The 16005-nt window shown below is 44.1% G+C and overlaps 1 protein-coding gene across 2 annotated transcripts in view; it reads right to left on the bottom strand.

Moving 5' to 3' along the window:
• WDR62 (WD repeat domain 62) overlaps positions 1 to 16005 on the bottom strand; it is a 49043-nt gene that overhangs the window by 31919 nt on the left and 1119 nt on the right. For both annotated transcript variants that reach the window (XM_002694947.6, XM_015458106.3), the window contains exons 2-7: positions 6859 to 6950; positions 5162 to 5224; positions 2808 to 2865; positions 2405 to 2575; positions 1104 to 1241; positions 516 to 698 (exon numbers count right to left, since the gene is read on the bottom strand). In XM_002694947.6, coding sequence (XP_002694993.1) covers positions 516 to 698; positions 1104 to 1241; positions 2405 to 2575; positions 2808 to 2865; positions 5162 to 5224; positions 6859 to 6950 — 705 coding nt within the window. The remainder of the gene's footprint in view (positions 1 to 515; positions 699 to 1103; positions 1242 to 2404; positions 2576 to 2807; positions 2866 to 5161; positions 5225 to 6858; positions 6951 to 16005) is intronic.

The raw sequence follows: 16005 nt of genomic DNA, 5'->3' as shown, positions 1-16005 counted from the left end.
TGTTGTGATAGTTTCAGGTGAACAGCAGAGGGACTCAGCCATACATATACACACATCCTAAATTTTTATGTATTTTATATAGCTTTTGATTGTAAAAATAATATAGAAATTATTAAGTCCATGATACCTTAAATTAAACAAGGGAAAAAAAGCGGTCCTCCCACCAGCCAAGAATGCCCAGTAAAGAAAACAAATATGAACTGGATTACACAGTGATGGGGAAGCAATTGTAACCCTGACCCGTTACGGGGGCAGGCAATGTGCTAAGTGCCTTACATACACCACCCCACAGGACACCCCTATCAACTTGGTGAGGCAGACAGCAGTAGTCCCATTTTACAGATGAGAAAACCAAGGCTCAGAGAGCCTCTCCTGGAATCAAATAAGCAGAACCAGAAATTAGACCCTGAGCTGGCGTGACCGGCTATGACGCAGGGGCACCGCTGTGTGTCTCTGGAGACACACGTCATGGGAAGAGTGTTTCCTGCACTGACAGCGGAGGGGCATTGGGGTACCTTCAGGTTGATCCACTTCTCCAGCACCCTCTTCTCGTTGAACTGGCAGAGGAGGCCCGAGTAGGACACACAGAAGGTACTGCCTGCCATCTGGCCCCGGCCACAAGCCACACCACAGAAGACGTTGTCATGCAGCTCACCCAGGATGCCTGAGCGCCCCACCAGGGGCACCGTGCCTGTCACCTGGAGGGAGAGTGGGGCACAGTGAGACCCCGAACAGACGGCCTAGTCCCCAGCCAGGTCACGACAGGCTCTCCTGACCAGTGGACAGGACACAGCTAAATGGGAGAACTCGCAGAAACACCTCCAAGTGGAGAAGGAAGAACAGAACACGCATGCTTCCAGGCAGAGTGGCTGGAGGCCACAGGCCCGGAATGAGGGGTGGCCCCAGGGCCCAGCAGGGGAGAAGAGATTTCCCGGCAGGTCTGGCAGTCAGTCAGCACCTGGAGAGCAGTCCCAGAGGCAGAAGGCCACCCCACTGAGAGGCTAGACAGCCGCTGCCCCCGAATCATGGCAGAACCAGGAGTCCCTACTACCCCTGATGGTTCTCCCCTAGGCCTAGCTGAGGGGGTGGGGATGAAAACTCACCTTTGCTTCGGTGGACACTTCCAAGAACCAGAACCTCACATGCCGGTTCCCGACAGTGACAAAATAGCTGCTGTCCTCTGAGAAGGAGAGGGCAATGACCCGGCACGATACCTTGTTGGAGGCCACCAGGATGTCTTTCTGGAAGAATCAGTGCAGAGAAGGTCACCCCAGCACCCACCTCATCAGAGTCTTTGAGCCTCTTCTCTCAGCCCTGTGTTTCTCTGCCCTCGCCTGCTCCAAGGGTGTCTTCCTCAGGCCCTTCTTTTTGGGGAAAACTACATGTGACCCTCTTATCATTCCCAACACAGAGGAGACTGAAGCTTAAAAGGGCTTCCACATGAGAGGAAGTTCCAGAACTCTCCTCAGGAGTCCAAGCCCTGCAGCCCACACGTGGTGTTGAAGACGGCCACAGCTAGAAGTGAAGGACAATGCAACCCGTGTTGCTGGAGATTGGGTTTTCACTCTGGGCCCCACTGAGCCCTTCACAGGACAGCTCAGGAAACCCCTCAACAGTCCTATGAGGGAGGTGCTTCTCCCCTTACCCTGTCACGCTCAGGGAGGACTGTCACACGCTCAAGGTCACACAGCAGGTAATGAACAGAGCCAGGACTGACACCCGCTTCTGCCAACTGTAAGTCCTCCCCGAGCTGTTCCCAAGCCCAGCCTTCCAACGCATAGCCCAGAGTTCTCCCAACTCAACAAAGTAGATACTATTACATCCATTTTACAGATGAGGAAACAGAGTTACAGAGAGGTTAGGTCACTTGCTCAAGGTCACAGCTGGTCAGTATAAAAAGAATGATATGTTCCACTAGTTGAGAGCTTGTCACATGCCCTACAACAAGTGCCTGGAATAGGGATTGGCATGCAGTAGGTGCTCAAGAAATATTTGCTGGATAGGGCTTCCCTGGTGGCTCAGTGGCAAAGAATCCGCCTGCCAATGCAGGAGACACGGGTTCAATCCCTGGTCCGGGAAGATCCCACATGCCGCGGAGCAACTAAGCCCGTGCACCACAACTATTGAGCCTGTGCTCTAGAGTCACGAGCCACAACTACTGAAGCCCGCACACCCTAGAACCCCGTGCTCTGCAACAAGAGAAACCACCACAATGAGAGGCGCAAGTGCTGCAACTAGGGAAAAGCCTGCACAACAAAGACCCAGCCAAAAGTAAAAATTATTAAACAAACAAAAAGTGTGTTGGATAAACGCTTTACCAAGTTCTCTCATTTAGATCTCCCCATGCCTGAGACTCAGGGTGTTCTGGCGGCCAGCTGTCTGCCACCCACCCACCAGCTCTTACCTTCCAGTCCCAGACGTTGAGCACCATGTCGTGCTGGTAGCCCATGGACACAATGTGCTTCATGTTGGGGGAGAAGGCCACGCAGGCCACGCCGTACTTGTGGCCCAGCATTTCCGCCACCTGACTCTTCTCTTCCACGTCCCAGATACGTACAGCAGGCCTGTGCCCATTCTGGGGAAGATGGTGCCATTTACTGCTGCTGGGTTCTGCACCGGGTGAGGCTGGAGGGGCTATCAGGGCTGAAGCTGGTAGTGCCCCAGGGTGTGCCCGAAAGCCATCCCCCACCACCCCTTGCCGCATCTGGTCCAGGAAGGAGCTATTCCAGGGATTCCTCAGGTCTGCTGGGGCCAGAGGAATGGCCCCAAGACCCCTCCCCACCCACTCCACCATGATCACCACTCACCTCCCCCGTCACTATGTACTTTCCATCAGGGGAGAAGGCCAGAGCGCTCAGAGACTTCCTGGGGACAAGGAAAGGTATTGATCACTGGTTCCACTGAGGGTGGGCAGCCAGACCCTGGCCTGGCTGTGCTCACCGCACTTGGTGCACTCCTCGCTCCCAAGAGGCCAGGAGAGGTGAGCGACCATGGTTCCCCGGAGCCAGTGCTGTAAGCTGGCCCAGCACAGCACCCGGTGCATTCCCAGCATTTCCTGCAGCCAGGAGAAGCAGGGGCCGTGCACAGAGAAATGAGGTTTTGTAAAAGCAAAGGCCCTTTCCTCCCCCAAACCTCAAGCCCTGATGGAGTGGATACTGCACAGCTCGTGGGATCGTAGTTCCCCAACCAGGGATTGAACCTGGGTCCTCGGCAGTGAAAGTGTGGAGCCTTAACCACCTGACCAGCAAAAAATTGCCAGAGACAGAGAATGATAAAGCAAATGTTAGTAAAATGTTAGCATTTGGGAAATACGGGTGAAAGGTGTACAGGTGCTCTTTGAACTATTCTTGTAGTCTGAAATTATTTCAATGTAAAAAGTGCTTACACCTTACTCCATACTGATTCTGCCTTCTCTGAGGGTGAAGCCTGGCATCAGGTGACTCTGAAATGCAGCCAGGATGGAAACCTCCACTCTGGCCACACCACCTCCTTAGACAGACCCACCACTGACTGAGAGTGGACTCTTCTCAACTATGTGCTTCAGATCAAGGTGACCTACTCTACCACCTGTGGGCATCGGGAAGGCAACCGGGAGGATGAGAATTGGCCAATGGAGATTCTGACAAATGCCACCAAGCTCCAGCCCATTCCTGCCATGGAGAATGTGGGCCCCAGAGATGTGAACCTCTCACTTTTCCAAAATGAGAGGGCATCTGGATTTTCGTGTAGAAAACTTTCAAGGTTGTCGAGTAAGTCCAATATTTAAGATATACATACAAGAAGTATTTCATTTGAGATCACAAAGTGAATAAACATGCTTGGATGGGGACCCACCTCTGCCCTCATCACCAGTGACAGAACCCACAGTCAGAGCCAAGGATCCAAGAAGCCCCTTCCAAGAGAGAATCTGTATCTGCCAAACCATATCTCAGGAACCCTGCCTTAGGGATTGTAAAGGAAGAAGAAAACCCACATCTTCTCTGTCCACCTGGAGAGCTGGGCCAAAGGAGCTAAACTTGAGCTATTTGTGCAGTATTTGTAGAATAAAAAGTTGCAATGAGGGGAAGGACTGGTGGTCCTGTGGTTAGGACTCTGAGCTCTCACTGCTCTCACTGGTTGGGGAACTAAGATCCCACAAGCCAAAAAAAAAAGTTGCAGTGGAGTGCCTTCCTAAGGTCACAACTCAGTGGGGACCAAAGCCCAAGGATGACATAGTGATCAATGGGCCACCAGGCAGACCCCAGGTACCAACTTGGGGCCAAGAGTCTTCCCCAGTAAACTGGCAGCTGGAGGGATCTTTCTAAAACCCAAATTACATTCATTCATACAGGAAACAAGAAGTGCTGCCAATGTCCTAGACACTGACCTAGGGTATAGGGACACAGAAATTAACTAAGAGAAAGTCCCTGCCCCCAGACAGCTCATCTTGTAGAGAGAGACAGTAAATATCATCATTGAGGAAATTAGAAAGTATATCAAAAAGGAGTACATTTTGTGGGAAAAAGGAAAGTGGGGAAGGGAAATAGAGCATTCTAGAGGGCTGGGGTGGCTAAGCATAGCCTCAGCCTGCAAACGCCCTCTAGTGGCTTCTCTTTGCAATCAGCATGATAGCCAACCACTCCCCAAGGTGATCTGACTTCTGGGGCTCTAGCCTCAACCATGGAATCCTGACTGCTCCTCAAACAACTTAAGATTCTTAACTACTCAACCTGAGATTCAAACATGACTTTGCTCTTGCTGTCCCCTCTACCTACAATGCTTTCCCCACACCTTCACATGAGTCACCCCCTCACTTTCTCCTGGTCTCAGCCCCAGGAGGGCTCTAATAAGACTCTGATAAGGGTCCTCTGCCTGCCAACCTTCCTGAACACATCCTTATTTCCTTCATAGCCACAGTCAAGGTCTGATGGTTGGCTAGTAACTTGCCAACTAGTTTAGTCTGTCTCCCCCACAAGCTGTCAGCTCTATGGAGAGCAGCTTATCTCCTTTGTTCATGGCTGTGTTCCCAACATCTGGAACAGTGCCTAGCACAGAGCAGACTGAACCTGAACCAAGTGAGTGAATGAATGAGTCACCCACTAGCACCTCCAGGCAGTGTGGGGAAGGAGGGATGTGTCAGGACCTTGATCCCACCCTTACCCCGTCCCAGGACCCAGCTTACCTGGCAGTATTAAGAATGTGCTGCTGCTTGTTCTCCTTGGGGTTCAAAATCACCACCACACAGCTGGGGAGAAAGAAGAAAATGTGCCCAAACTGAGGGGAGTATTGAGGTCCAGGGATGACTGCACTCCCAACATAAGAGCCCACATATAGACAAGGCTATGTGAGAGTTGGACTATAAAGAAAGCTGAGTGCTGAAGAACTGATGCTTTTGATCTGTTGTGTTGGAGAAGACTCTTGAGAGTCCCTTGGATTGCAAGGAGATCCAACCACTCCATTCTAAAGGAAATCAGTCCTGAATGTTCATTGGAAGGACTGATGTTGAAGCTGAAACTCCAATACTTTGGCCACCTGATGCGAAGAGCTGACTCATTTGAAAAGACCCTGATGCTGGTAAAGACTGAAGGCAAGAGGAGAAGGGGATGACAGAAGATGAGATGGTTGGACGGCATCACCAACTCAATGGACATGAGTTTGCCTAATCTCCATGAGCTGGTGATGGACAGGGAGGCCTGGCGTGCTGCTGTTCAGGGGGTCACAAAGAGTCAGACACGACTGAGCGACTGAATTGAACTGAACTGATAGACAAGGCTCTTTCTGTTCAGATGCTTCTCTTCAGTCTCCTCCTCCCCCATTATCTATGCTGAGAATTCTAGAGCACTTAATGTTATTACTGATATCAACCAATTCTTAAAAAGAAGCCAACACTCCCACTGTAGTAACTATATTGTCAGGCTCTGGTCTAATAAAGACTTACTGTTGTTCAGTCACTAAGTTGCATCCGACTCTTTGCAACCCCATGGACTGTAGTCCGCCAGGCTCCTTTGCCATGGGATTTTCCAGGCAAGAATACTGGAGTGGGTTACCATTTCCTTCTCCAAGGGATCTTTCCCACCCAGGTATTAAATCTGTGTCTTTTGCATTGGCAAGCAGGTTCTTTATCAGTGAACCACCAGGGAAGCCCACGAAAGACTTACTGTGTACAACATCTTTAAATCCTCACAACTGCCAAGTGAGGTCAGCAGTCTTAGCTGCTTTTCATAGATGATGAAACTGAAGCCCAGAGAGAGCAGTTCTTTGCCCAGAGTTCCCCAGCAGATTAGGGAACGAGTGGGGATGTGACTCCACACCTGTCAGATTCAAGAGCCCCCCTTGTCCTGTATTCTGGCTCCTTCCCAAAGACTCAGTAACAGATGCTGTTCATCAGGAATTACTATGGCCTTGCCCTGCCCTGCAGGGGGGAGGGGTCCCTTCGGTGCCTAGAACAGTGCAGGTTAGACCAGTATTTGTGGAATAAATGGTTGCAGATGACCTTCAGTCCTCTCTAACTACCAGGAGGAGGGTACCACTAGTTTTGTTTTACCAAAGCAGAGGCTAGGACAGGGGCCTGTGTGGCGGAGCTAGGACACTAATGCAGACTGCCTGACACCAACTGTGGCTTTGATCTTAGCCTGTCTTTCCCAGAATTGCTGCCACCTCCCACTTGCAGTCACAATAAGGCTTTCTTAGCACACATGCGTGCCAGTACCGTTCTAGACATAGAGGGGCCGGTAGAATCCTTCCCACAGCCTTCAGAGGCAGGCAGCATTATCTGCACTCTACAGAGGGAACAGCCAAGGCCCAGAGAGGTTCATCGAAGATTTCAGGCTCTGAATTCAGGATCAGTGATTAGAGGCCAAGGCCCACCGACTCACTCACCCTGCCAGGTAGGCCACGTGGCCTGTGCTGGGGTCACAGGTTAGGCCACTGCTGTTCTGGGCCGTGATGCCAAGCACCTTCTCGAGTGATACCTGCAGGGAAAAGGCCCAATCAGAAGCGCCTGCCCCAGCAGGTTCCCCACCCCTCAGCCATCCATTCAGTCTGTTACTTCCAACATGTCCACCGAGCTTCTAGAGTCATCTACCAGCAGCTAATGCTTATCCTCTTCAGTACTGCTTTGACAAATACTGTGCTAAAGCACAGAACGGTGAAGAATGTAGACAAATCCCTGTCCTCCTGGAGCTCACATTCTAGTGGTGACGGGATGGTAGACACAGGAAACGAACAGAATGAATATGTAAAATAGATATCAGGTGATGATGGGAGCATTAGAGAAAAACTAAGCATGGAAGGAAACTGAGAGGACAGAGGAAGGGGAGAAGGCCTCAGTGAAAAGAGTAAGTGTCTTATGTGAAAGACTCGAGAGCCCACAGCAACCCAGGGAAGAAGGCGCTGTTATCAGCCCTACTTTACAGATGAGAACACGGAGGGCCGAGGTCCCACATCTGTGGAGTAGCAACGCTGGGATACAGACTCAGGCAGTCTCTGGTTTCAAAGTCAGCGCTGTGCTCACAGCAGGGAACAGAAGAGGACACTGTCCGTTTGCTCAGTAAATTGACAGTCTAGAGGTTCAATGAGTAAAGAAACGAGTGAACTGGAACAATCACACTTACAATTTAAAAACTGTCTAAGCAAAGTAAGTCAAATGAGCTAGTCCCCATCATGGCTGATTAAACATTTACAGAGGATGGACTAACAAATCGTGATGTTTTCATATTCTTAACAGATTAGTTTCTAATTATTATAAAGTAAAACACTCTCAAACAAGGTGTTGGGCCTCAGAAATGAGAGGCATAGAGAGGACAGTAACGGTCAATATTTATTGAGTATCTGATCAGGAGACAGGTGCTGTTTATACAACTGTATTAACTTATTTAATGCTCACAAAAACTCTGTGATATGGTCACTATCACCAACATCTCCTTATAGATGAGGAAGAGAGGCCTAGAAGGGTAACCCATCTGGAAGTTAGCAGGACTAACCCAGGCAATGGGACTCATGTTTTTTTAATCTGTTAGTCAGCATTACTGGGCATGAGCGTAGCTGGTCATTTTTAGACCAGGTCTTTTGCAAGCTGGATGGACTCTGCACCACCAAACAGGAAAAATACATGACATCAGTCACCCAAAATACACAATCACAGCAGTAGTAACTAACAGCAATAGAGTACTTACAATGTGCCAAATGTTTTTCTAAGTACTTAAGATATGTGAGCTTACTTAATCCTCACAAATATACTATAAGGGAACATTTGTATTATTATCCTCATTTTACAGATGAGGAAACTGAGGCACAGAAAAATTCAAGAAAAAAAGAAGAATTCAGGTTAAAACCCAGGCAGTCTGGGTCCAGAGGTGGTGCTCCTAACCACCTTGCTATACCACCTCTCTGGCGCTAATGGTAAAGAACCTGCCTGCCAGTGAAGAGACTAACAGATGTGGGTTCGATCCCTGGCTTGGGAAGATCCCCTGGAGAAGGAAATGGCAACCCACTCCAGTATTCTTGCCTGGACAATCCCATGGACAGAGGAGCCAGTCCACAGGGTCGCAAAGAGTTGGACACGACTGAGGTGACTTAGCACGCATGTACCACCTCTCTGAAACTGGTTGTTATTCCTCTCCTTCATATTCTTTAGAGCTCACAAGGCTTTCAGAAACATAAGAGATAAAAGCTATGAAGCATAGGTGCTGGATAAGATACTGAGTTGGGTGACCGCTTTAGGCTGGGGTTCAAGAAGGCCTCTCAGAGGAATAAAAAAAGAAGGCCTTTCAGGGTAGAGATATTCAGGCTGAGACTCGAAGAATAGGTGCCAGTCAGGGAGACTGCAGCAAAAAGCCCAGAGGACTCACCATACACAAAGGCTAAGAGGCAGAAAAGAGCTTGGAGTCTCAAGAAAACAGAAGGCAGGCCAGTGTGACAGGACCTTTGTGAGAGGAAGGACAAGGCAAGTGTGGCCAGAGAGGTGAGGAGCAGGCACATGCCCAGCAACTTGCAGCCAGGAAGCCATGGAGCAGAAACAAGATCCACCTGCAGGTATTGCGTATCGACCCTTTATCTGGCATATTCACACTTTCATCTCCCTGCAACACCATGGCTATTGTTACCACCATTTTATAAAAACAGACTTTGCAGCTCTGCAAGTTGGAGAATAAATTTTATTTTATTTTTTATTTTATTTTATTTTTTTAAATACTTATTTATTTAGCTGCATCAGGTCTTAGTTGCCGCATGCGGGATCTTTCATTGTGGCGCTCGGACCCTCTAGCTGTGACCCATGGGCTCTAGAGCGTGAGGGCTCAGTAGCTGCATTGCTCAGGCTAGGTTGCTTCTTAGCATGCGGAATCTTAGTTCCCTGACCAGGGATGGAACCCACATCCCCCGCATTGCAAGGTGAATTCTTAACCACTGGACCACCAGGGAAGTCCTGGAGAATAATTTTTAAACTGCTGCTGTGTGGACTTTCCTGGTGATCCAGTGGTTAAGAATCTCCCTGCCAATGCAGCAGACACAGGTTCAATCCCTGGATGGGGAAGATTCCGTATTCTTGGGACAATTAAGCCCCTGCTCCACAGCTATTGAGCCTGCCCTGTAGAGCCTGTGCTCTACAATAAGAGAAGCCACCACAGTGAGAAGCCTGTGCACCACGAGTAGCCCCCACCCCTTGCCACAACTACAGAAAATCTGCAACACAGCAATGAAGAACGGGCACAGTCAAAATAAATAAAAACAAATAAATATATTTTAAAAGTTGCTGCTGTACTATTGGAATTTCTTCTACCTACTCTAAAGTTTTGCATCTCAGGATTTAGAGAACTGGTCTATACCCATGCCCCTCCCCCCGCATGGGGATTCTAAATATTCTAAATATTACTAAATTCACTCACATCCTCTCCATAATTTAAGGCAGCAGTATGGAATAAGCATCCCACCGTGGTAAGGGAGAGGAAAGAGAAGAGGGAATGAGGGAAGGCAGGCTAGAGCCCAGGGAGAGTTGGAACAAGTAGCTGGGGACTGAATCCTGGTAGGGACCCTAAAGACCCAGCGGGGGATGAGGTCAACAAAAGCGTAAGTGTCCAGAGAGACTTCTAAAGGTGACTGAGGAGACAAGCAGGAAAGCAGGACTAGGAGGTGACTAGCAAAACTATAACGCGTTCCAAAGTATAAAGTCAGGTAGGAGCCCTGGAACGATCCAAAGGCTGAGGGCGCCTTTGTTTGCCTTTCCTAGCTGTTCTTTTCCCCTTGCAGTTAATCTTTACTGTATATAAATCTTCTTCATCTACCTCTATTTAACTCTGCATATCTATTCTTTCCTTTTCTCTCAACGTATTTGTTAGTTTTTTTTTTCCTTGCTTTATTCCCCACCTGACACCTTGCTTTAGTTTTGTTTTCCGGTTTGTGCTTTAGTTAGTTTTGTTCTTAACTGGTAAATATAATTTTTGATTTACCTTGTTCGCTGGGTCAATCTACTGTTTTTGTTGGACTGTTTTCACTTTGCTCATGGGTGTATATGTATATGTGTATATTCTGTTATTTTATTATTATTTGCCTGATTTTGTAACTGCCATTTGTCTGGGGTTCATCTTTGGTTTCTCGTTTTTGGATATTTGTTTCAATCTCACTTAATGCTATAACAAACCACTTGTGGAATTTTCATTCCTGACTAGAGATCAAGCCCTGAGCCTTTGGAGTGGAAGCACTGACCCTAAGACCCTAGACAACCAGAGAACTAACCCTAGGGTGTATCAAATAGTGAGAACTCACACAAAGGAAGCCACTTGAATACAAGACCCGGCATCACCCAACCTCCAGTAGCATCCTGTGCAGGACGCCTCATCTAAACAACAAACAAAACAAGTACAAACCCGATCATCAACAGACAGGATCACCACCTCACTCAGCCTTGCCCAACAGAGGAAAAACAGACAAAAACTCAGTACAAATCTCACCCTATACAAAGCTTACACAAACCACTGGACCAACCTGAGAAGGGCAGAAACCAAAAGGAAGAAAGAATTCAACCTTGAAGCCTGGGAAAAGGAGACCTCAAGCACAGTAAGTTAAAATAAAATAATGAAAAGGCAAAGAAATACTACACAAATGAAGGAACAAACTAGAAACACAGAGGTCCAAATAAATGAAGAGGAAATAGGCAAACTGCCTGAAAAAGAATTCAGAATAATGATAGTAAAGATGATCAAAAACCTTGAAAACAAAATGGTGAAAATGTAAGAATCAATTAACAAAGATCTAGAAGAAATAAAGAATAAACATAGAGAGACAAATAACACAATTACTGAAATTAAAAATACTCTAGAAGGAATCAATAGCAGAATATCTGAAGCAGAAGAATGAATCAGTGAGCTGGACGATAAAATGGTGAAAATAACTTATGAAGAGCAGAATAAAATAAAAAGAATGAAAAGAACTGAGGATAGTTTCAGAGACTTCTGGGACAATATCAAATGCACCAACATTTGAATTATAGGGGTCTCAGAAGAAGTAGAGAAAAAGAAAGGGTATGAGAAAATTTTTGAAGAGATTATAGCTGAAAATTTCCCTAAAATGGAAAAGGAAACAGTCAATCAAGTCCAAGAGGCACAAAGAGTCCCATATAGGATAAACCCAACGGGAAACATGCCAAGACACATACTAATCAAACTAACAAAGACTAAACACAAAGAAAAAATATTAAATGCACCAAGAGAGAAGCAACAAGTAACATACAAGGGAAACCCCATACACTTAACAGCTAATCTTTCAGCAGAAACTCTGAAGCCCAGAAGGGAATGGCAGGATATATTTAAAGTATTGAAAGGGAAAAATCTACAACCAAGATTACAGTACCCAGCAAGGATCTCATTCAAAATTGATGGAGAAATAAAAAGCTTTTTGAACAAGCAAAAGTTAAGAGAATTCAGTACCACCAAACCAGCTTTACAACAAATGTTAACGGGACTTATGTAGTCATGAAATACAAGAGAAGAAAAAAGACCCACAAAATCAACCTCAAACAATTAAGAAAATGGCAATAGAAACATATATATCAATAATTACTTTAAATGTAAAAGGAATAAATGCTCCAACCAAAAGACATAGACTGGCTGAAGGGATACAAAAACAAGACCCATATATATGCTGTCCACAAGAAACCCACTTCAGACCTAAAGACACATATAGCCTGAAAGTGAGAGGACACAAAAATATATTCCATGCAAATATATTTTGCATGGAAGCAAAAGAAAGCTGGAGTAGCAATCCTCGTATCAGATAAAATAGATCTTAAAATAAAGAAGAGTACAAGAGATAAGGAAGGACACTACATTATGATCAAAGGATAAATCCAAGAGGAAGACATAACAATTGTAAATATCTATGCACCCAACAAAGGAGCACCTCAATACTTAAGACAAACACTAACAGACATAAAAGGAGAAAGTGACAGTAACATAATAATAGTAGAAGACTTTAATACCCCATTCACACCAATGGACAGATCATCAAAACAGAAAATTAATAAAGAAACACAAGTCTTAAATGATACATTAGATGAGATAGATCTCATTGATATCTTCAGGACATTCCATCCAAATGCAGGACATTCCATCCATCTTCTCAAGTGTACATGGAACATTCTCCAGGATAGGTCCACCCACATCTTGGGTCACAAATCAAATCTCAGTAAATTTAAGAAAATTAAAATCATATTAAGCATCTTCTCTGATCACAGTGCTGAGACTATCAATTACAAGAAAAAAATTGTAAGAAACACAAACACATGGAGAAAAACACGTTTCTAAATAACCAACAGGTTACTGAAGAAATCAAAAGGGAAATAAAAAAATTTCTAAAAAAAATAAAAATGAAAACACGACAACTCAAAACCTATGGGATGCAGTGAAAGCAGTTCTAAGAGGGAAGTTTATAGCAATCCTACCTCAAGAAACAAGAAAAACATCAAATAGACAACCTAACTTTAAACCTAAAAGTGGAAAAAGAACAACAACAAACAACAACAAAAAAAAACCCAAATTAGTAGAAAGAAAGAAATCATTAAGATCCAAGCAGAAATAAATGAAAAAGAAATGAAAGAAACAATAATAAAGATTAATAAAACTAAAAGCCGGTTCTTCGAGAAAATAAACAAAATTGACAGGCCTTAGCCAGACTCATCAAGAGAAAAAGAAGAATCAAATCAACAAAATCATTAATGAAATAGGAGAAGTTACAAAAGACAATGCAGAAATACAAAGGATTAGAAGAGACTATTAGTATATGGCAATAAAATGGATAACCTGGAAGAAATGGACAGATTCTTAGAAAAGTTCAATCTTCCAAGACTGAACCAGGAAGAAATAGAAATTGTGAACAGCAACAACAAAAAAGAAATTGTGAACAACCCAATTACAGGCACTGAAATTGAACCTGTGATCAAAAATCTCCCCAAAAACAAAAGCCCAGGACCAGATGGCGTCACAGGAGAATTCTATCAAACATTTAGAGAAGAGCTAATACCTATCCTTCTAAAACTCTTTCAGAAAATTGCAGAGAAGAAACACTTCCAAACTCATTCTAGGAGGCCACCATCACCCTGATACCAAAACCAGACAAAGACTACACCAAAAAGGAAAACTACAGGCCAATATCACTGACGAACATAGACGCAAAAATCCTCAACAAAATTTTAGCAAACAGAATTCAGCAACATATCAAAAAGCTCAAACACCATGATCAAGTTATTGATTTGATTCCAGGAAGGCAAGGATTCTTCACTATATGCAAATCAATGTGATACACTATATTAACAAATTGAAAGACAAAAACCATATGATAATCTCAATAGATGCAGAAAAAGCCTCTGACAAAATTCAGCACCCATTTATGATTAGAACTCTTCAAAAAATGGGCATAGAAGGAACCTACCTCAATACAGTAAAGGCCATATATGATAAGCCTACAGCAAACATTATTCTCAATGGTGAAAAACTGAAAGCATTCGGCCTAAGATCAGGAACAAGACAAGGGTGTCCACTTTCACCACTATTATTCAACATAGTTCTGGAAGTCCTAGCTACAGCAATCAGAGAAGAAAAGAAATAAAAGGAATCCAGAATAGAAAAGAAGAAGTAAAGTTCTCACTGTTTGCAGATGATATGATACTGTACATAGAAAACGCTAAAGATACTATCAGAAAATTACTAGAGCTAATCAGTGAATTTAGCAAAGCTGCAGGACACAAAATCAATATACAGAAATCACTTGCATTTCTATATACTAACAATGAAAAATCAGAAAGAGAAATTAAGGAATCAAACCCATTCATCACTGCAACAAAAACAATTAAATATCTAGGAATAAATTTACTTAAGGAAATAAAAGAACTGTACACAGAAAATTATAAGACACTAATGAAAGAAATCAAAGATGACATAAACAGATGGAGAGATATTACATGTTCCTGGGTAGGAAGCATCAATATTGTGAAAATGACTATACTACCAAATGCAATCTACAGATTCAGTGTGATCCCTATCAAATTACCAATGGCATTTTTCACAGAACTAGAACAAAAAATTTCACAATTTATATGGAAACACAAAAGACTCCAAACAGCCAAAGCAGTCTTGAGAAAGAAGAATGGAGATGGAGGAATCAACCTTCCTGACTTCAGATTATACTACAAAGCTACAGCCAGCAAGACAGTATGGTACTGTCATATAAACAGAAACATAGACCAATGGAACAAGATAGAAAGCCCAGAAATAAACCCATGTACCTATGGGTACCTTATTTTTGACAAAGGAGGCAAGAATATACAATGGGGCAAAGACAGCCTCTTCAATAAATGGTGCTGGGAAAACTGGACAGCTACATGTAAAAGAATGAAATTAGAACACATACCAACACTTGTGTATGGTATGTGTAACACCATACACAAAGATAAACTCAAAACGGATTAAAGACCTAAATGTAAGACCAGAAACTATAAAGCTCTTAGAGGAAAACATAGGCAGAACACTCAATGACATAAATCAATGCAAGATCCTCTATGACCCACCTCCTAGAGTAAAGGAAATAAAAACAAAAGTAAACAAGTGGGACCTGATTAAACTTAAAAGCTTTTGCACAGCAAAGGAAACTATAAGCAAGGTGAAAAGACAACCCTCAGAATGGGAGAAAATAAAAGCAAATGAAACAACTGACAAAGGATTAATTTCCAAAATATACAAGCCGCTCATACAACTCAATGCCAGAAAAACAAACAACCCAATTAAAACGTGGAAAAAAGACCTAAACAGATATTTCTCCAAAGAAGACATACAGATGGCTAACAAACACATGAAAAGATGCTCAACATCGCTCATTATTAGAGAAATGCAAATCAAAACTACAATGAGATATTACCTCACATGGGTCAGAATGGCCATCATCAAAAAGTCTATGAACAATAAGTGCTGGAGACGGTGTGGAGAAAAGGGAATGCTCTTGCATTGTTGGTGGGAAGATGGTATGAAAATTCCTTAAAATACTAGGAATAAAACCATCATATGACCCAGCAATCCCACTCCCAGGCATATACCCTGAGGAAACCAAAATTGAAAAAGACACATGTATCCCATTGTTCACTGCAGCACTATTTACAATAGCTAGAACAGGGAAGCAACCTAGACGTCCACCGACAGATGAATGGATAAAGTAGTAGCGGTACATATACACAATAGAATATTACTCAGCCATAAAAAGGAACACATTTGAGTCAGTTCTGATGAGGTGGATGAACCTAGAACCTATTATACAGAGTGAAGTGAGTCAGAAAGAGAACGATAAATATATTCTAAAGCGTATACATGTAATCTAGAAAAATGGTACTGAAGGATTTATTTACAGGACAGCAATGGAGAAACAGACATAGAGAATAGACTTACGGACATGGGGAGAGGGGAGGAGAGGGTGAGATGTATTTAAAGAGTAACATGGAAACTTATATTACCATATGTAAAATAGATAACCAATGGGAATTTGCTGTAT

The sequence above is a fragment of the Bos taurus genome, chromosome 18 (genome assembly GCF_002263795.3).
Source record: "Bos taurus isolate L1 Dominette 01449 registration number 42190680 breed Hereford chromosome 18, ARS-UCD2.0, whole genome shotgun sequence".
NCBI classification, from domain to species: Eukaryota; Metazoa; Chordata; class Mammalia; order Artiodactyla; family Bovidae; genus Bos; species Bos taurus.
The sequence above is the reverse complement of the archived record's forward strand: the minus strand, read 5'-3'. Positions and strand labels throughout refer to the sequence as shown.